Consider the following 21,351-nt stretch of genomic DNA (forward strand, 5'->3'; position numbering starts at 1 on the left):
GCGCTGTCAAAGCTCTACACAATTTTGAAATTGTCCACCTCACTAAGTAAGTCAACTAATTTGTCATGAAACTAAGAGGGGAGAGGGAGTCACGAAATCAAGAATGACACAACAAGATTGGCAGCAATATTCATTTTATTTGATGTTAAGCTTGGGAGCTTAATCATCATCTTCGCCCTGAGCGCGGAGAAAAGCTGCCTTCTTCTGCTTCACGCGATCCACCCGTTGCTGGCGAGACATCTTCTTGCGATGGAACCTAAAACAACAAGGATATATCGCGTTTAGTTACCCCCATGTCAAATCTATTCTTGGTCCTGCGCAACTGTCCTTAGTGTCAGTCTAAAATCGCTTCCCACCAACACTATATTCTGGGATTACATGACTATTCTTATCAAGACTCCCCCTATACTAACCCCTCTTGATGCAATACATCACTTGCTCAACCCATATGACCCCTCGTGATACAATACATCACCCCTTACCCCATACTAACCCTTCTTGATGTAATACATCACCAACGCATACCATATTACCCCACTTGATACAATACTGTACATCAATCACCACTCAACCCATACTAACACCCCTCCTTTATACCATACCCGCCCTTCTCAATACATCACCCCTCACCCTATACTGACAAATTTTGAAGTAACACATAACCCCACCCTCATACTTACACACCTGCTTTCACACCATACTGACCTCTCTCATGTAACCCTCTCCATCATCCCATCCTTATGCTATACATTACCTCTTCAGCTGAACATCCTTCTTCTCTGCTTTCTTGTGCACAGGGTCAGCACGGATGGCCTGATGGGCTGCCTTATAGATACCCTCAATCTATACAGACCAATAAAAGTCAGCTGAATTCCTACGCAATCCATTAAAATTGTTATGATTTCATTTAAATGTTTGAATATCTCATCATGCTAAAAAATATCCATACTATTTTATGCTGTAAAAATACAATGAAGCAATTTTTATTGTAGGCTTGACTGAATTTCACAGTTATTTCACAGTGTATTTTGTTTGCTACTGAAATGTATATCTAATTTTCATTTCTGTTTGTGGTACTTAAAGATTCCTCACAGTTTGTCAGAGCTCAGTATGTCAATTCCTCAAGTCTACCACTAAAAACATGACCAAATTTTAGTGAAATTATTTTAACAACTTAGTAAATTACTCACAGAATCTGCATCAACCCCATTCTTGATGTAAGCAGAGAACTGGCGCTTATACGACTCCTCATCTTCCTCAGCCAAAGAGCGCATGTACTCTGCAACATGCTTGCCAAAGATGTGGTTACGGTGCACCTCAGCAGAGAAGTCCTTGGATTCTGAATCATACCCAGGGAATCTCTTCATGCTATGGGGAAAAAAGATTATCTATTTAGTTAAGGATAGTCCAAAAGTTCATGTCAAGCCCTGAATCTCTAGCCATGTGAGACCTATATTTGCAGAAGACATGAAAGTTTTGTAGGATTAAGGCAAAATAACAAAAGCTGTATTTATTACATTATCTGATTGATATTGAGCCAACCAGCAAGGCAAAGAAATGTTTTGGCATATATATTTTTAATTAAAATCTAAGGCTAAGTTCAAATGTTGTATTATTTATGAGTCGTATTCAATGCAAATTCCTTCCAATGAAGATAAAACAATTGAATCAATTCATTTGCATGCATTTGCATTGAATACAGATCATGGGCAATTCGACGTTTGAACTTAGTTTATATAGTAGGAAGTAGTATATAGTAGTAGAAGTAGTATAGTAGAAGCAGTATAGTATAGAAGGACTCTCTAAAGTTTCACTTTCTCATTGCCAACTTTTTGCACCTACTTTAAAGACTTAGTTTACTTGTCAATTCTACAATCAGAGCAAGGTCCAATGTAAACGTGTAAGGCAATCTGTTCCTACATCAACATTGCACTGCATCTACGACTCACTAGCTCAACCAAAATTTGACTATTGTTGCGCCGTTTGGGATAGCTGTGGCAAAACCCTAGCTTCTAAACTTCAGAAACTCCAAAACCGGGCAGCAAGAGTTTTGACATTTTCTAGCTTTGATGCTGATGCCGAGCATTTGATAGAAAAGTTGGGTTGGAGAAAACTACAAAATCAAAGAAACTATCACACAGCTGTTACGGTCTATAAATCAATCAACGGGCTCGCCCCAGAGAATATGACTTCTATGTTTAGAGACCGTAACTGCGTGTCTTCTTACTCATTAAAAGATTCTGATAGTAAATTGGCTATTCCAAAACCACGCACCAATTTTCTAAAAGATAGCATCAGCTATAGGGGTGCGTTGTTGTGGAATAGCCTCCCGATCGAGTTGCGGCAAGCAAATACCCTGAATAGTTTCAAATCGGTCTGCGGCAACTTCTTTTTTATAGTTTATAGTTAATTAGTAGTTAGTTTTAATGTAGACACGGCTCTCTTGGAAACCAGGCATTATTAATAGTTTTTTATATAGTAGCTATTAGTAAATAATTGTATTATTAAAGTATTTCTTCTTTTACGTATTCATTTTAAGACCTGAATGGGACTCCGTGTATAAATAAAAAAATAAATGAATAAACACCATTCAACAAAGCACACAGTCTTCTTTTTTTCACAATAGAAATTCCTCTCAAATCCTCTACCCTACATCACTGCTTTTACTAAGATTTAATATATGGAAGGTTCCAGGGGGAAAAGTATGACTTTCACTACTCTTACTCAGTAGGAACTTCAGCAGAGTAAAGTACAAACCTATTGAATTCTCAACCAAATTCTATTTCTTTCTGCTATTGTTTGCCGCATTCAATCTGTTCATGAAATGCCACCTACAAACGCATGTGTCTAGTCCAGGAACTATGTTCTGTAACTGACCTGTGTGGAATTTCCAGGCCACCATCAACAGCTCCCTTCAATGCTCCAAACACCCTGGCACCAGTGCTAGTGCGGGCCAAACCAACGTCCAGGAAACAGCGGAAAGCTCCAGGTGAGCCATCCACACTCTCCACGTTGTACTCATCTCCATTCACGTCATCTGTACCTGTGTAGATCTCATGCAGGTTCAGCATCGTCAGCAGCTGAAGAAAGTAAAACATGCATCTCCTTAGTACTATGTAGGATGAGTGTCATTCAACTTTAGTAAGGGGTCATCTCTTGCTAATTGAATTTGAACCTGAAAGGGAGGCTTGGGCAGTTCTTGTTGAAAGCCTTTTTGCAAATATTTGAAGCTTTTTTCTTATCAAACTGACACATTTTAAAGAAAGTTTTAAGTTTCACCTTTTTACTGAGTTGACAATATTAAAACATACACATCCTCTCTCAAGCCCAATCTGGAATTGGAAACTTGAAATTAACACTGAAACCAACAATGCTTATAAAGACACAGAAGCAAATAAAATAGTCTCTGAAAGCTGCCATTCAATTGAGAATGAAAGAAAATTTACATAGACAAGGAAAGATCAAAACTGGAAGCTGCAAAATAGTTCCAATATAACTCAAACGTTACGATTCCACCATGACGGTGCCCACGACTAACACGCGAGCATGTTGTCTTCCTACGAATTCGCCTCAAGTTGGAATATATCCTTGCTAGGACCAATTGACAAAACGGCTAACGAATTTCCTCCACCCAATAGCTGTTTGTAAAACGCATCCCTGTCTTAGTTAAAACATCTTTCAGTGGATCCTTGTGCAATGCTATTTTGAAAAAAAAGGGGGGGGAATCTGCAAAATGTCGCTTAGTGTTAGCAGTGCCCCGCCAATCAGAATCCTTTAATTCTGCGATCAGAAAATGATCGCAGACTCTTCACTGTGAGCCAAAAAGACAATGAGTGCTGGCAAGCTTTTCATTTTTCCCCCTCCCCCTCCCCCTCTTCTTTTTTTGCACTAGCCCCATTTTTTGTGCTGCCATTTTCCTCGCTCGCTCTCTATTCCTGCTGAAACTCCACAGAAGCGCTTGCTACCCAGGCTAGTGACTTATCTATGGACCAGGGGACTAAAACACACTACAACTACAGTAATCCCTCTGATAATGCAAAGTACTTACACGACGAGCTAATAGCAGTCCTGTGCAATAAGCTGCAGCATAATTAGTCAACCCGACCTTGACGCCAAAGTTGGGGAGTTCATGGGCGTAGGCTGATGCCAAAACCCTATCCCCGTCCAACTTTGCGTACGCTATCTAGAACACCAGATAAACGTTAATTTATAATAATAATAAGCTATGTAAGGGATGTACTAAACAGCAGTCATACTGTATATCTTAAATTAAGAAGCACGAAAGTTAGACAATTATTCATAAGCTACGGTATGTAAGGAAAGGCTAAAATCCTGTACAAGATTTTTTCTCAACAAAATAGTGGTCACAACTCTTAAATTGAGGAGCACAAAAGTTAGATTCTTGGAGATAAACATAGAAATATCGTTCAACATGCCCCATTTTGTTGTACACACTCCAAAAGTGGGTTAACTTTATATTACATGTTAGAAAAAACTCGAAAGGTGTGTTTTATTCTGCTGTAAGAGGATCCCACTGGAACTTTACTAATGTTATTTGGAACCACAGGTAGCCCAGGCAATGGTTTCGAAGCTTGTTTGTAGCTTGGAATCGGCTGTTATTCTTAGAGGTAAAACGAGTGGATTGAAGTCGCGATTTTTTGTGAAACATTGCCAATAAAATTGCCTTAAAACTTAGAACATGCCTTGTTGTTGTCATATTTATGTGTAATATACGATTTTAGGGGGTTACGGAACGGAATATATGACTTACTACTAAGGAAAGAAACAAGGTTGGAGGCGCCATTTTCGGTAGCACTCAAATACCGTCAAAATTCGCGAGGAAAATACAACAAACGAAATATTTTTATCTTGCAGACCTATGCCAGGGTACACTTACATTCGATATGTGGCAAAACGTCCGAGCTAAATCATTTTCCATGGGCGCTAGCCATTTTTTAAAACGAGTAAGCAGCGATTTGAATCCTTGACAGGCGCCGTTGGACAATTAGGTACACTCGGCTGAACACGGAGCGAAGCAAACAACTTATAGCGCGAGGCTGTCATGGGCACATTCGATACGGATTTCATAATTTTTCGTGGTCTCAAATTCAGAACTATCAGTTTTCGAAGCAAGGTAAGTAATCTGTCATCTCTTATTTTTGTTCAATTTATATATCAGATTACTATGCGCCGATAACAGCCTTGTAGACTTTCCACCTCGCAGGCTAATAATAGTTTGCTTTGCTCCGTGTTCAGCCGAGCGTACCTAATTGTCCAACGGCGCTGGTCAAGGATTCAAATCGCTGCTTACTCGTTTTAAAAAATGGCTAGCGGCCAGGGAAAATGATTTAGCTCGGATGTTTTTCCACATATCGAATGTAAGTGTACCCTGGCATAGGTCTGCAAGATAAAAATATTTCGTTTGTTGTATTTTCCTCGCGAATTTCGACGGTATTTTTGAGTGCTACCGAAAATGGGGCCTCCAACCTTGTTTCTTTCCTTAGTAGGGGGAGAGAAGTCATATATTCCGTTATGAAAACCCTCCAAAATCGTATATTACACATAAATATGACAACAACAAGGCATGTTCTAAGTTTTAAGGCAATTTTATTGGCAATGTTTCACAAAAAATCGCGACTTCAATCCACACGTTTTACCTCTAAGAATAACAGCCGATTCCAAGCTACGAAAAAGCTTCGAAACCATTGCCTGGGCTACCTGTGTTTGGAACTGACAAAGTCTTTTGGGAGGTTACTTAATATCTTTTTTTAATAGAAAATAAGAATCAACACATTCTGATACAAATCATGAGTTTACCTGGCAGATTATGTCCTTGTTCGTAATACGAACAACAAAGCGATACTTGGGGGTATTGTACTTGTTCTTGTCTTGTGTTATAAGGCGTTTACGGGCGTAATAGTCCGTTTTGCCCTCTGAAAGTCACATATAGACGAATTAGCATTACAAACGTGTCACTAAAAACGTAAACAAATAGAGTCGGGCAAGGCAATAACCGGTAAATGGGTTCTCTGGTTCGCGTCAAAGCAGATAAATCAAATTCGTCTATCTATACAGTAAGGGATTTAACGGGAATTTTGTACGAATAGGGAAGATGACTTTTATGTTACAAATGAATGAGCGAACGAATGTCAATTAACATTTGCCTATTTTGCCCATGCACTTTACACAAGACATTTATTTGATGGACCTTCGAAGACATACATACCCCTTCTACGCTTAAACTTCACTTGGAAGCGTTTGAAGTATGCTTTATTTTTTACGACTTTTACGAACCCCTACGAGAAGAAAATAACACACGTGAGCGACGCGACAACAGCGCTAGAACCCTATATGAATCCGCAAAAATCTTAACCATCTCGCGGTTTAAAAGAAATTAAACTATAAAGCAGTGTAGAATGGTTATTCGGCTTTTAATCTGGGTGATCATTTTTCGTATTTTCTCACCATTTTACGTGATTAGGGGCCCTAGTCTAGGGACAAATCAGGTAGCTTCGGCTAGAGGCTGACCAAAAAGAAAGAGGAAGAGACCTGTTCAGCCCCAGTGCATCATGGGACACACGATCCAGTAATCGATTGAAAAAGAATTGAGCCCGCAAGGATAAAATCAGAAAAAGGGAATGGATAAAAGATGTAGTTTTACTTTAAACTGAAATTGTTTCAATGGAGAAAGACCGACGACTTAGATGTGTTTGTCACAGCTTAGATGAATAAAAGGAATATGATGGAATATCCAAATCGAAAATCGGAAATTTATACAATGGAGCTCCGCGCGTGGCTGGCTGTGCTGACTTCGCTATAATTAGTGCATGTTCAACTGTAGGATTAAAAAAAGCATCAACAGATTTGTTGAAATTTGTGAGGTTCTGTCGGACAGATACCTTAATATAAAGGACTTTAAATGGCTAAATGCATCATTTTCCAGTTTTTGTAATCAGACATGTCGTCGGCGCATATCAGCGCAAATCAAATTCGTCAAATGGCGCTCTTATAAAAAAAATAATGTGTTTCGTCACATTTCTACTGAATGAGGAAAATGTAGATAGATAATGCGACGAGTTATGAACAATCTTTATTCTTTTAAATAATACCAATAAGCAGGGGGTTTGAAACTTCCATTTTTAACGCTTGCTCTTACAACTTTTTGAAATAGGCGTACTTTATATATACTTTTGAGAACAAAAAATTACAGACCGACTTGAAAAGACGCCAAGATAAACACGAAGCACTCTGTGAAAATAAAACGAATTTGCATCCTTATTATAAACGTTAAAATTAGATGTCAAATCATGTAGTGCATGGCATTCAGTTATTCAATCATAACTAATCTTCCTCTATCTTACGAAAGCAGGAAACATTTCAGATAAAATCGATCGTTGTTAAATCTTTTGGTTTTGTTATTCCAAGAGATGCAGCGTAAATTGTAAAGACAATTACACCACACACAAAAAAAAAAAAAATTCGAACGTATACTGTGTGAGGGACTAATCAAAAAAGGCCTGAATGTTTTTTTTTTTAGTCTCTTTATTTTATTTATGGATTTTATAATCTTTGGGAATATTTCTCAATAAATATATAACCATCCGTATAAATAAGTGAACGTTATTTCACGTTGATCTTTCATTATTTTTGCGGCCATATATAGCAGGTGAACTCTATTGTATTACACAATAATACAGGGAAACGCGAAAAAGGAAACATATAATACAGATTCATGATATCCATAAAACTAAAATCGTTTCCTAGCTCAAGCTCAATAATACTTTTTTCTCAGAATCATTCCCTATAAGCTTGTTAACGAGAAAAATTAAGTTGACTACTAAATATGGTACAAGAGATCTTTATATACATTCAAATGTACAGTAGTATTGGGACCTCTTATTTGCAAGCGGTCCAGGGGATAACCAATTCTTGATATCTAAATAACCTTTATACACTATCTCGAGCAACTATACAGTTTGTAACCCATGCCTGGTGAATTTGCTTGTCTGCAGTTCCGTTGAGGCTGTAATGTTTAAATGGCTTTAATTCGGGTAGTCTCATTTCATAACCTTCAATATGTTCACTAGAAAAGGATTCAAGCGTAGGTGCGATCCTGTTTTTCCTTGGGATAGAAGTGAGACGGTATGCTTGCGAAGAGTCGGGCTTACAGAATACCCGTTTACAGCCTCTCCGGAAATCTCCATTAAATAACGAATATATCAATGCATTCAATCCTGAATTTGCGAACGATATAACCAGAGTAGCAATATACAAACTCTCACTGAAATCCACTAACTTCAATGCTTGAACGGCCATTGTAATTAGAAGCGGTAGCCAAGACGCGACGAAAACTAACCATTGGATAACCAGCATTCTCAATACTTTAATTTTTGATTTCGGGACTTGGTTTGCTTGCCGGCGAAAATCGTTTGTTAGATTCCTTGCTTGGCGGTTCCGGAATAGAATAGCTTGTGTGATGCGGCAGTATAGTGCGAGCGTTGTAATCAAGGGGCAACCGAAAGGTATTAGAACGAGTAAGGTTATAAAAACTTTCCACTCAACCGTATCAAAGTCAGTAATACAGTAGATGAGTTCGTTGTTGTTACTGATCGATTTCGTCTTGAAGAAATATAGCGAGGGAGCAGTTGCGCAAATCATGAAAACCCACACAAATACAATGAGTTCCTTCGTCTGTGCTTTGGTCATTTTGAAGCTGAGAGGGTGCACTACAACATAGAAACGGTCCAACGAGATACACGCTAGAAGGCCAGCTGAGACCCCGACATTCAGGAAGTGGAAAAAGAATGTGGTCTTACAAGATATATTTCCTAGAAGCCACTTCCCGCTCGTAATCCAAACTAGGACCCAAAATACACAAAGAAACGGCGATGTTAGATTGGAAACTGCCAGACTGGTGACGAAGTAGTTGGTTGTCCATTCGTTACGACGACTTCTTCGAACCACCAGCAAGATCAAAACATTTCCCACCAACGCTCCAATGAATATTACTATTAGAAAGAAGACTTCCAAGGTGATTTCTGGCGTTCCAGGACAATTCGCTGTAGAAACGACCCTTGAACAGTTCCCACTAACGTTTCCTGAAACCGCCATAATATCATTCGGTGAGAGGCACTAGGCGAAATGTTATCGCCTGTATGGCTTTAGTTCCTCATGATGGCTGAAATACGGTTTGGAATCATCGCAAAGCGTCTTTAGTCGATATATTGTTTTCTGGACGCCGTGAAGTATTCCTTCGGGTGCATTTTAGAGTGGAGGCTCTCTCTGCGGACCAACATTTACAGAATGCTAATTTTGCCGACTAGTGTTTTGTCCTCTTTGGTCGCGAGGTTACCATTCAACCTGTCACTCAGGAGAATATTAGGAAAACATAAGCGGTGTAAATTGAACACACCGAGATCAAGACCTTTTTTAGATACTTTTCACAGGAAAACTAGATGATATTTCTAATATGTAAACATGAAAAAGATTGCAAAAATCAGACGCGCGCCTTCCACATTAAAAAAAATTCTCAGAAAACAAACGATCTTTAAATAACTAGTGTCATTATTTGTTCTTTTATGGTAATCATTTTACTCCCTAAAGAACCAACATTAATTAAAAACAAAGATAATCAAACAGGCCAACAATAAGTAACTAAGAAATTTATACTGGTCTTGTGCTGGACATGCTTGCAATCCCTTTTTGATAAATTAGTGTTTCCACGTCGATTTCATGTATAACGGGGGGGGGGGGGGGGGGGGGGGGGGGGTGAATAGGTTCGCGCCCCCTATAACCTCATAATTTAGTATAAAGGCTACAGTTTAGTCATGCCAATCCGAGTCGGGATAATTCCATTCCTCTGAAAATTTTCTGATTTTCTCGCTTTTTGCGTAATCTAAGTCTATTACGTTTTTCAAGTGACGAGGTTTTTCACACTTCCTTTTCGTTTCCGGCTTTCTCTCTCAGCTTCTCGATTTGCATTAAGTTGCTTAATGGAAACCCGAAAACAACTGAGATATAAAATGCATTTTGTCTAATGTTTATTTCAGAGATAGAGGTCAAGAGAAACTAGAAGAAAGGACCAAATATTTAATTCGGATATATCGTCTTCTTGTTCTGATTGCGATTCGATACATAGTTATAATTGCTTATTTACCATTTATGGTATTTTTTCATCTTCGCAAACAATCTTTTTTTAAATAAAAACGACTTATTTTTAAGCTTGAATGTTCTTAACGAGTTTATTCGGTTTTAAATGAAATGAATTATTAGGAAGAGAATTATACAAATGATTAATAAGTAATAAATATAGAGTTTTTATTATGAATAAGATTCGATTATGCATTTTTGAACGCATACTAACAAAGCAATACTTTGCCGCTATCTGAGCCTCGGCATGTTCTTTAAATTTGTTGAAAACTCGGGCTGTACGTTTTTGCAAATGCTGTTTTTATAAAAAAAAAAAAAGAAAAGAAAGAGTACTTATGAAATCAGTGGAACAATCAGTGGAACAAACCGGCAATTCTGTTTTTTTTTTTATTAAATGATAAAAGACGGTTGTTCAAAAATGGGTCTTTTCCATGTTTTTACTTACCAAATAAAATAAGACACACGAAAAAGCCATTCATTCTAAAATGGTAACATGAAAAAGGGTACCCTTTTTGCAGAATAATACGGACAGGTTTGCCGTCTATTTGCAGACATAGAATGAGCTCATCATAAAATGTCGACAATTTTGATCATCGGTCTATTTCACGGATATGTACTTTTTCGTGCGTTTATTTGGAGGTTTGACAGTTTAACAGTGATTGGCACCGTACCTCGGTTGGATGAGTGGTTTTCCTGTATTTCCGCCTAAATTCGACTGCCAGTCAGAGAAGAGCGATGGAGTACATGCAAGCGAGTCTTTCCCAGATCGAGAGCTTGTTGAGAGAAGTTCATAAGCCAGACACTTTCACAAGCCTCAGAAATATAATAAAAATATTATCGTTTCTCTAAGAATATTGTGCACTCGTTGCGACACCAGTTTACTTCCGGAGGTCCGACTGAAACCTCAACCGTTAAAAGACGTCTTTGTGACGTCACGATGACGTCACTTAAGTAGACATATATTATTAGTGACACTAGTTCTATAACAACAATATATGACACCTGTTACGTCATTGATTGGCATGATACCTTTACTATAGCATAAGTTTGCAACTGAACTCTCAATTAAAGTAATAATTTGAATATCCTTCCCAAAATTTTTTTTCTACTTTTTATTTAAAATAAAGGAATATAAAAAAGGATTTTGTCAAATTTAAATGTTGGTTTAAAAAAAACAGAGATTTTTAGCTAATTATGTGACATCAGCATCCACCATCTCTTCGATCCGCCATCTTGGATCCGCCATCTTGTGAGAGTTATTTATTTTAATTAATAAAAACTGGGTGGCAAAATCTGAAGCTTTTTGACAATATTTAATCTTCGTTTGAAGTTGTATCAATGATTTCATGTGGATATGAATGTTTTTTTGCTATTTCTACAAACACCATTCAAGGTCATAAATTGACAAAAAAAACACCTCCCCCTAAAATAGAGAGAAAATTTTTATTGTGTTTTTTCAAAACTTGGTATAAAACGTTTATTTGACATAGATTTACGTTGAGCACGTCGTATTAATAGTTGATCTTAACGACTTAAAGCGTTTTGACAAATTTTCATGAAACCTATGTCTCAAAACTTGGTTGCTATAGTTACCAGGGTAAACATATCGAAATTTTGTTCACACCAAACTGATCCCAGATAAATTTTAGGAAAAGTCATCAAATTTCAATGCTCTAGCCCTACTAGTTCAAAAATTATTACAGATCAAAGGTGCTGGGGGCCTCAAACCCCCCCCCCCCCCCCCCCCCCCCCCCCGGTCTGAATAGGGTTAACAAAAAAGCAGAATTGCCGGTTTATTCCACTGATTTTATGAGTCCCTGGCGAGGTTTCGCTGTATATGCTAGAAATGTTATCATTTTGGGCCTTTTGTGGTTCCTGGCCTACCTTGTTAGCACGGAGCTTTTTCCCGTTTGTTCTATCAGTTCACTTATCCGAAGCCTGTCCGTGTCGCGTCTGTTCTTTCGCGTTCTCGTTTTTTAACGCGAAAGAACAGAGACGCGACACGGATAAGTTAGCAGAAAGAAACTAACAGAAAAAGCAGGGTATTCCTGGTTAAAAGTTGCCATACGGGGAAAGCGCCGTGCTTAGCAGCCAACTAGTACCCAGTCTTTTGTGGGTCTGACGTCACCACGTCTTATCAAAATGGCTGCCATCCTCCGCTCAATCAACGGCATCAAGAAACTCGCAAGATTTCTCTTTTTTACACTTCTATTTTCCATTTGTACGTGTAGAAAACACGAGTTAAGACTTCAGGTAATGTCTCTATTTAAAACTATAGCTCTTTGATTTGATTCTTTCTGTATTTGTAGCAGATTTTATGTTTCGTGGTTCATTTTGTGTTTTTTTTTTTCATTAGAACGAAGAAAGAAAGTCATTTGAGCTGAGTAAGTTTGGGTTCTTAAAGGATGGTTATCTCAGAGTTGAAGTCAGCAAAATGGTCTACAAGGATCAACAGAATGTCCTCAAAAGCAGCGAGCTTTCAAGAAATGTATGTGTTCATGTTTGAATGCCTAGATGCAAGGCGTGTTGTAATAACAGTTTCGTAATCACCTATGTACTTATCCCATATGCGTGTTCCCCCGACTTTTAACAATCCATTATTGTCTAGTAGCAATAGTCTAACAATCCATTATTGTCTAGTAGCAATAGTCTAGCCTTTTATTAAACTTTGTGTGTAATGTCCATTGTTCAACGACGTTCAAACAACAACAGCTTCCCAATTTTATTTTAAGTTATTTGTGGAAATGATGTGTACATAAATTACAGTATATCCCTTTCACTCTATATAAGTAACGTATCCATCAAAATGTGCTATTTTTTCTGGCCCTAAACGCTTGAAACACCCCAACAAACGTCACCCATTTAAAAATAAGCCACACAAAATAGCAGTATTGTTGAGCATTTATGATCACTTTTTAATCAGTTTTATTTACCCATTAGTATTACCATCTCCATGACTCATTAGACTCGTGTGTAGCATATGTAGATATTTTAGGGATTGCTATATATTTGAGGCATCTTCAGATAGTGTTTAACTTCTTTGGACCACCATACACTCCCCAAAGCCTGTGGATGCATTAAATATGGTCACCTGGGAGACATCATATCTTCCTAAAAATGCTGTAAAATATGTATTTGCATGTACTTGTACGCCTGGGGCATTTTTGTACCTACATAGTCACTTTAACACATTTTTTTTTCTTGATATTTGTTAATATATATTTTTGTATTTAGTTTGGGTTCTCATTAGAGAAAACTGCAAGCGATGGAATATCACCTTATATGGTTTGTGTGGACACTAGTTTTTAATGTTTATAAGTCATGTCACAAATATATTATCCATAGAAATATAGCTAGAAGTTATTGTGAGCTGATTATACAGCATTTAATTTTGAATTGAGCCACTGCCTTTATTTAGGGTCAGTAAAATGGCATTTTTCCCCTACCCTATTTGTGAATATAGTTCATTTTAATTTTGAAAATAATTTCATCATCTGCAATCCCTATTTCTGCCACCTCTGAAGTTTGTGAGCATATTTAAATTACCATGAGTTGTGAAAATCCCCCCAAAAACTTCTCAACTTGTAACAGCATTCTTAATGACCTGATTTTTTTCCGATTAGCAAAATATAATAACATACTGTCTATTTGAAGGGTAACATTCAAGAAGCTTTTTTAATGTACTGCCTGTTTGAATATAGGAGCAGCATGCCGAGCAGTGTATACTGCATGATGTCTCAAGCTTTCAAAACCATATCTCAGTGGCAGTGTTCATTTTTGATCTCAAGAACAAAAGGTGACAATAAATTAATATTACATATCGATAAAAAATGCCCCCATCATGGGTATCAAGATGCAGGTATTGTTAATAACAAGTTTTTTAGTCTACAGCTCGATATTTATTGGTATTTGTTTTTCTCTGAGATAAGCTTAAACATTTCCTTGCTTTCAGTTTGTACAGTACTACTACAGTGCTAGAATGTGCGTGATTTATGTTATTCACAACACTTATGTATTTTTTGTTTGTAATGGTTTGTTTTAGAATTGTTGTCAACAAATACGGGTCTGACTTTGATAACCTCCGCATTGGAACAGACATTTCATTTGGTCTAGAACTTGACATTGATAAAACATTCCAAAAAGAGGTGAAGAAAACATCAGGTTCAAGTAAATCAAGTAATGGAACACAGGGAGGAAATGAAAATAAGAAAAGGAAGGAAAATTTGTCAACCACAACAACAAACACATCACCTACTGCTGCAACAACAACTGCTTCCTCTCCTGTTACAACTATGGAGTCTATTACCAAAGGACCTCAAGAAACAAGCACTTTGACTGCGGTTCCAAAAAATAGCATCAGACATCGCAGGTCAATTTCCACCTATGCTCCTAAGAAGGTTGTCAGCCAGAACCTTCCTCTATTGGTTGAGAAATCAAACATGACAACCGTTTATTCTGGAAATGTGAGTGTTTGATAATTTTATTGTGACTTTAAACTACTGACAATCTTGAAATTCACTTTGCACTGTTACATAATTAATGCCATGCTTATCACTGATGGTACATACTTCAGCTGATACAATTTGGCTTTCTCCACGTAATATGCTTAATTTAAGTGCACAGCTGATGTGTTCTTTTAGGGTTCTTACATCTATTTCTCGTAAAAAAAAAGAGAGATATTCTTCGTAAAAGTGTGATATTTCGAACTGAATTTCGAAAACAAATAAAATGACTAGGCGTTCTTTGCTAGACCGCGAAGGCCTAGGACTAATAATAAAATACCTTTTTTAATTGCCTGGTGGCTAGGAGCCAATGAAATCTCGCCTAAGGTATTTTCACACAAAAAAATAACCTTTTCAAGTTATTTCGTACTTTCCTGTGGTACAAAATGTAGTCTGGGCGTAACAGTTGATATTCTGTGTAATTTAGCGCGTAATTCAGTAAAAAATCCCACAAAATTTAGATTTTTAAAGAAAAATGTATTGCAAAATCCCACGTAATTTAGCGCGTAATGATTGATTTTCCGCGTAATTTAGCGTGTAATTTAGCAAAGAATTCCGCGTAATTTTGAGTTTTTTTCGCGTAATTCCAGAAGCCCTGATTGTTCTAATGTATTCCCATTCCATTGTTTTGTTTCCCATTGTTTTGTCTGTGGTGTATCAATCCGATCAGGTGAAATCTTCTGAGAGCTGCTACATGACCCCATTTTAGAATTTGAAACTGGACTATTCTATAGACTGATATCCCAACTTTTCTTAACTCCACAGTTCACTGTTATGGTAAAAGACAAGAGTGAAGAAGGTTTATATAATTTGTACTTCCACAACTGTGCTAACTACCTGGGCAAGACACAGGTGGCAGTTGACATTCATGTCAAGATTGTGGAGAAGAACGATGAGAATTATTTATCTGCTGGAGAGGTGGGTGTCTGATTGCATGTGACATAAATCATGCCTATCTGCTAGGGCTCTAGTGTAGACAAAGAGATATGCTTATGCACAAGAGGCATTTGTTACTGATCCCTAGGTCTGTAATTATGAGTTTGGCGCAGGCTGTTAGGCATACAGTACAGATCCCTAGGTCTGTGTATGAGTTTGGCGCAGGCTGTTAGGCATGCAGTACAGATCCCTAGGTCTGTGTATGAGTTTGGCGCAGGCTGTTAGGCATACAGTACAGATCCCTAGGTCTGTATATGAGTTTGGCGCAGGCTGTTAGGCATGCAGTACAGATTCCTAGGTCTGTGTATGAGTTTGGCGCAGGCTGTTAGGCATACAGTACAGATCCCTAGGTCTGTGTATGAGTTTGGCGCAGGTTGTTAGGCATGCAGTACAGATCCCTAGGTCTGTGTATGAGTTTGGCGCAGGCTGTTAGGCATACAGTAAAGATCCCTAGGTCTGTTTATGAGTTTGGTGCAGGCTGTTAGGCATACAGTACAGATCCCTAGGTCTGTGTTTGAGTTTGGCACAGGCTGTTAGGCATGCAGTACAGATCCCTAGGTCTGTGTATGAGTTTGGCGCAGGCTGTTAGGCATGCAGTACAGATCCCTAGGTCTGTGTATGAGTTTGGCACAGGCTGTTAGGCATACAGTACAGATCCCTAGGTCTGTGTATGAGTTTGGCGCAGGCTGTTAGGCATGCAGTACAGATCCCTAGGTCTGTGTATGAGTTTGGCGCAGGCTGTTAGGCATGCAGTAAAGATCCCTAGGTCTGTTTATGAGTTTGGGGCAGGCTGTTAGGCATACAGTACAGATCCCTAGGTCTGTGTTTGAGTTTGGCACAGGCTGTTAGGCATGCAGTACAGATCCCTAGGTCTGTGTATGAGTTTGGCGCAGGCTGTTAGGCATGCAGTACAGATCCCTAGGTCTGTGTATGAGTTTCGCGCAGGCTGTTAGGCATACAGTACAGATCCCTAGGTCTGTGTATGAGTTTGGCGCAGGCTGTTAGGCATGCAGTACAGATCCCTAGGTCTGTGTATGAGTTTGGCGCAGGCTGTTAGGCATACAGTACAGATCCCTAGGTCTGTGTATGAGTTTGGCGCAGGCTGTTAGGCATGCAGTACAGATCCCTAGGTCTGTGTATGAGTTTGGCGCAGGCTGTTAGGCATACAGTACAGATCCCTAGGTCTGTGTATGAGTTTGGCGCAGGCTGTTAGGCATGCAGTACAGATCCCTAGGTCTGTGTATGAGTTTGGCGCAGGCTGTTAGGCATGCAGTACAGATCCCTAGGTCTATGTATGAGTTTGGCGCAGGCTGTTAGACATGCAGTACAGATCCCTAGGTCTGTGTATGTGTTTGGCGCAGGCTGTTAGGCACTTCTTACAGATCCCTAGGTCTGCGTATGAGTTTGGCGCAGGCTGTTAGGCATGCAGTACAGATCCCTAGGTCTGTGTATGGGTTTGGCGCAGGCTGTTAGGCATGCAGTACAGATCCCTAGGTCTGTGTATGTGTTTGGCGCAGGCTGTTAGGCACTTCTTACTGATCCCTAGGTCTGCGTATGAGTTTGGCGCAGGCTGTTAGGCATGCAGTACAGATCCCTAGGTCTGTGTATGAGTTTGGCGCAGGCTGTTAGGCATGTAGTACAGATCCCTAGGTCTGTGTATGAGTTTGGCGCAGGCTGTTAGGCATGCAGTACAGATCCCTAGGTCTGTGTATGAGTTTGGTGCAGGCTGTTAGGCATGCAGTACAGATCCCTAGGTCTGTGTATGAGTTTGGTGCAGGCTGTTAGGCATACAGTACAGATCCCTAGGTCTGTGTATGAGTTTGGCGTAGGCTGTTAGGCATGCAGTACAGATCCCTAGGTCTGTGTATGAGTTTGGTTCAGGCAGTTAGGCATACAGTACAGATCCCTAGGTCTGTGTATGGGTTTGGCGCAGGCTGTTAGGCATGCAGTACAGATCCCTAGGTCTGTGTATGAGTTTGGCGCAGGCTGTTAGGCATACAGTACAGATCCCTAGGTCTGTGTATGAGTTTGGCGCAGGCTGTTAGGCATGCAGTACAGATCCCTAGGTCTGTGTATGAGTTTGGCGCAGGCTGTTAGGCATGCAGTAAAGATCCCTAGGTCTGTTTATGAGTTTGGCGCAGGCTGTTAGGCATACAGTACAGATCCCTAGGTCTGTGTTTGAGTATGGCACAGGCTGTTAGGCATGCAGATCCGTAGGCCTGTGTATGAGTTTGGCGCAGGCTGTTAGGCATGTAGTACAGATCCCTAGGTCTGTGTATGAGTTTGGCGCAGGCTGTTAGACATACAGTACAGATCCCTAGGTCTGTGTATGAGTTTGGCGCAGGCTGTTAGGCATTCAGTACAGATCCCTATGCCTTTGTATGAGTTTGGCGCAGGCTGTTAGGCATGCAGTACAGATCCCTAGGTCTGTGTATGAGTTTGGCGCAGGCTGTTAGGCATGCAGTACAGATCCCTAGGTCTGTGTATGAGTTTGGCGCAGGCTGTTAGGCATGCAGTACAGATCCCTAGGTCTGTGTATGAGTTTGGCGCAGGCTGTTAGGCATGCAGTAAAGATCCCTAGGTCTGTTTATGAGTTTGGGGCAGGCTGTTAGGCATACAGTACAGATCCCTAGGTCTGTGTTTGAGTTTGGCACAGGCTGTTAGGCATGCAGTACAGATCCCTAGGTCTGTGTATGAGTTTGGCGCAGGCTGTTAGGCATGCAGTACAGATCCCTAGGTCTGTGTATGAGTTTCGCGCAGGCTGTTAGGCATACAGTACAGATCCCTAGGTCTGTGTATGAGTTTGGCGCAGGCTGTTAGGCATGCAGTACAGATCCCTAGGTCTGTGTATGAGTTTGGCGCAGGCTGTTAGGCATACAGTACAGATCCCTAGGTCTGTGTATGAGTTTGGCGCAGGCTGTTAGGCATGCAGTACAGATCCCTAGGTCTGTGTATGAGTTTGGCGCAGGCTGTTAGGCATACAGTACAGATCCCTAGGTCTGTGTATGAGTTTGGCGCAGGCTGTTAGGCATGCAGTACAGATCCCTAGGTCTGTGTATGAGTTTGGCGCAGGCTGTTAGGCATGCAGTACAGATCCCTAGGTCTATGTATGAGTTTGGCGCAGGCTGTTAGACATGCAGTACAGATCCCTAGGTCTGTGTATGTGTTTGGCGCAGGCTGTTAGGCACTTCTTACAGATCCCTAGGTCTGCGTATGAGTTTGGCGCAGGCTGTTAGGCATGCAGTACAGATCCCTAGGTCTGTGTATGAGTTTGGCGCAGGTTGTTAGGCATGCAGTACAGATCCCTAGGTCTGTGTATGAGTTTGGCGCAGGTTGTTAGGCATACAGATCCCTAGGCCTGTGTATGAGTTTGGCGCAGGCTGTTAGACATGCAGTACAGATCCCTAGGTCTGTGTATGTGTTTGGCGCAGGCTGTTAGGCACTTCTTACAGATCCCTAGGTCTGCGTATGAGTTTGGCGCAGGCTGTTAGGCATGCAGTACAGATCCCTAGGTCTGTGTATGAGTTTGGCGCAGGTTGTTAGGCATGCAGTACAGATCCCTAGGTCTGTGTATGAGTTTGGTGCAGGTTGTTAGGCATACAGATCCCTAGGCCTGTGTATGAGTTTGGCGCAGGCTGTTAGACATGCAGTACAGATCCCTAGGTCTGTGTATGTGTTTGGCGCAGGCTGTTAGGCACTTCTTACAGATCCCTAGGTCTGCGTATGAGTTTGGCGCAGCCTGTTAGGCATGCAGTACAGATCCCTAGGTCTGTGTATGAGTTTGGCGCAGGCTGTTAGGCATGTAGTACAGATCCCTAGGTCTGTGTATGAGTTTGGCGCAGGCTGTTAGGCATGCAGTACAGATCCCTAGGTCTGCGTATGAGTTTGGCGCAGGCTGTTAGGCACTTCTTACAGATCCCTAGGTCTGTGTATGAGTTTGGTGCAGGCTGTTAGGCATGCAGTACAGATCCCTAGGTCTGTGTATGAGTTTGGTGCAGGCTGTTAGGCATACAGTACAGATCCCTAGGTCTGTGTATGAGTTTGGCGTAGGCTGTTAGGCATGCAGTACAGATCCCTAGGTCTGTGTATGAGTTTGGTGCAGGCAGTTAGGCATACAGTACAGATCCCTAGGTCTGTGTATGGGTTTGGCGCAGGCTGTTAGGCATGCAGTACAGATCCCTAGGTCTGTGTATGAGTTTGGCGCAGGCTGTTAGGCATACAGTACAGATCCCTAGGTCTGTGTATGAGTTTGGCGCAGGCTGTTAGGCATGTAGTACAGATCCCTAGGTCTGTGTATGAGTTTGGCGCAGGCTGTTAGACATACAGTACAGATCCCTAGGTCTGTGTATGAGTTTGGCGCAGGCTGTTAGGCATTCAGTACAGATCCCTATGCCTTTGTATGAGTTTGGCGCAGGCTGTTAGGCATGCAGTACAGATCCCTAGGTCTGTGTATGAGTTTGGCGCAGGCTGTTAGGCATGCAGTACAGATCCCTAGGTCTGTGTATGAGTTTGGCGCAGGCTGTTAGGCATGCAGTAAAGATCCCTAGGTCTGTTTATGAGTTTGGGGCAGGCTGTTAGGCATACAGTACAGATCCCTAGGTCTTTGTTTGAGTTTAGCACAGGCTGTTAGGCATGCAGTACAGATCCCTAGGTCTGTGTATGAGTTTGGCGCAGGCTGTTAGGCATGCAGTACAGATCCCTAGGTCTGTGTATGAGTTTCGCGCAGGCTGTTAGGCATACAGTACAGATCCCTAGGTCTGTGTATGAGTTTGGCGCAGGCTGTTAGGCATACAGTACAGATCCCTAGGTCTGTGTATGAGTTTGGCGTAGGCTGTTAGGCATGCAGTACAGATCCCTAGGTCTGTGTATGAGTTTGGTGCAGGCAGTTAGGCATACAGTACAGATCCCTAGGTCTGTGTATGGGTTTGGCGCAGGCTGTTAGGCATGCAGTACAGATCCCTAGGTCTGTGTATGAGTTTGGCGCAGGCTGTTAGGCATACAGTACAGATCCCTAGGTCTGTGTATGAGTTTGGCGCAGGCTGTTAGGCATGCAGTTCAGATCCCTAGGTCTGTGTATGAGTTTGGCGCAGGCTGTTAGGCATACAGTACAGATCCCTAGGTCTGTGTATGAGTTTGGCGCAGGCTGTTAGGCATGCAGTACAGATCCCTAGGTCTGTGTATGAGTTTGGCGCAGGCTGTTAGGCATGCAGTACAGATCCCTAGGTCTATGTATGAGTTTGGCGCAGGCTGTTAGACATGCAGTACAGATCCCTAGGTCTGCGTATGAGTTTGGCGCAGGCTGTTAGGCATGCAGTACAGATCCCTAGGTCTGTGTATGAGTTTGGCGCAGGTTGTTAGGCATGCAGTACAGATCCCTAGGTCTGTGTATGAGTTTGGCGCAGGTTGTTAGGCATACAGATCCCTAGGCCTGTGTATGAGTTTGGCGCAGGCTGTTAGACATGCAGTACAGATCCCTAGGTCTGTGTATGTGTTTGGCGCAGGCTGTTAGGCACTTCTTACAGATCCCTAGGTCTGCGTATGAGTTTGGCGCAGGCTGTTAGGCATGCAGTACAGATCCCTAGGTCTGTGTATGAGTTTGGCGCAGGTTGTTAGGCATGCAGTACAGATCCCTAGGTCTGTGTATGAGTTTGGTGCAGGTTGTTAGGCATACAGATCCCTAGGCCTGTGTATGAGTTTGGCGCAGGCTGTTAGACATGCAGTACAGATCCCTAGGTCTGTGTATGTGTTTGGCGCAGGCTGTTAG

At 41.0% G+C, this 21,351-nt stretch overlaps 3 protein-coding genes across 5 annotated transcripts in view; 1 reads left to right on the forward strand and 2 right to left on the reverse strand.

The window, feature by feature from the left end:
• Window positions 1–117: 117 nt before the first annotated feature.
• On the reverse strand, window positions 118–6,605 carry LOC5519378 (60S ribosomal protein L5-B). Its single transcript, XM_001639239.3, has 8 exons — window positions 6,466–6,605; window positions 6,227–6,296; window positions 5,818–5,933; window positions 4,049–4,183; window positions 2,878–3,080; window positions 1,191–1,368; window positions 755–843; window positions 118–256 (listed from the first exon to the last, which is right to left on the reverse strand). Exons 1-8 carry the CDS (start codon window positions 6,466–6,468, stop codon window positions 160–162), a joined length of 891 nt encoding a protein of 296 aa, XP_001639289.1. The 5' UTR covers window positions 6,469–6,605; the 3' UTR covers window positions 118–159.
• A 919-nt stretch (window positions 6,606–7,524) lies between these two features.
• On the reverse strand, window positions 7,525–9,426 carry LOC5519347 (probable G-protein coupled receptor 19). Its single transcript, XM_001639240.3, has one exon. It carries the CDS (start codon window positions 9,109–9,111, stop codon window positions 7,948–7,950), a length of 1,164 nt encoding a protein of 387 aa, XP_001639290.2. The 5' UTR covers window positions 9,112–9,426; the 3' UTR covers window positions 7,525–7,947.
• A 2,826-nt stretch (window positions 9,427–12,252) lies between these two features.
• LOC5519379 (protein GPR107) overlaps window positions 12,253–21,351 on the forward strand; it is a 33,798-nt gene continuing 24,699 nt past the window's right edge. For all 3 annotated transcript variants that reach the window (XR_007312622.1, XM_048731736.1, XM_032364193.2), the window contains exons 1-6: window positions 12,253–12,402; window positions 12,506–12,637; window positions 13,384–13,434; window positions 13,851–13,945; window positions 14,192–14,612; window positions 15,417–15,569. Coding sequence is in view for 2 of the 3 variants with exons in the window: in XM_048731736.1 (XP_048587693.1) it covers window positions 12,292–12,402; window positions 12,506–12,637; window positions 13,384–13,434; window positions 13,851–13,945; window positions 14,192–14,612; window positions 15,417–15,569 (963 nt within the window). In the remaining variant the exon portion in view is untranslated. The remainder of the gene's footprint in view (window positions 12,403–12,505; window positions 12,638–13,383; window positions 13,435–13,850; window positions 13,946–14,191; window positions 14,613–15,416; window positions 15,570–21,351) is intronic.

This window comes from Nematostella vectensis, chromosome 8, assembly GCF_932526225.1.
Source record: "Nematostella vectensis chromosome 8, jaNemVect1.1, whole genome shotgun sequence".
NCBI lineage: Eukaryota > Metazoa > Cnidaria > Anthozoa > Actiniaria > Edwardsiidae > Nematostella > Nematostella vectensis.

Bases quoted from the DNA above. Each gene is read 5' to 3' on its own strand.
- LOC5519378 (XM_001639239.3), bottom strand. The intron at 4,184-5,817 runs GTAAACTCATGA...CTGGTGTTCTAG, and splicing joins ACAAGGACATAATCTGCCAG to ATAGCGTACGCAAAGTTGGA. The intron at 3,081-4,048 runs GTAAGTACTTTG...TACTTTCTTCAG, and splicing joins GACTGCTATTAGCTCGTCGT to CTGCTGACGATGCTGAACCT.
- LOC5519347 (XM_001639240.3), bottom strand. From the start codon at position 9,111: ATGGCGGTTTCAGGAAACGTTAGTGGGAACTGTTCAAGGGTCGTTTCT.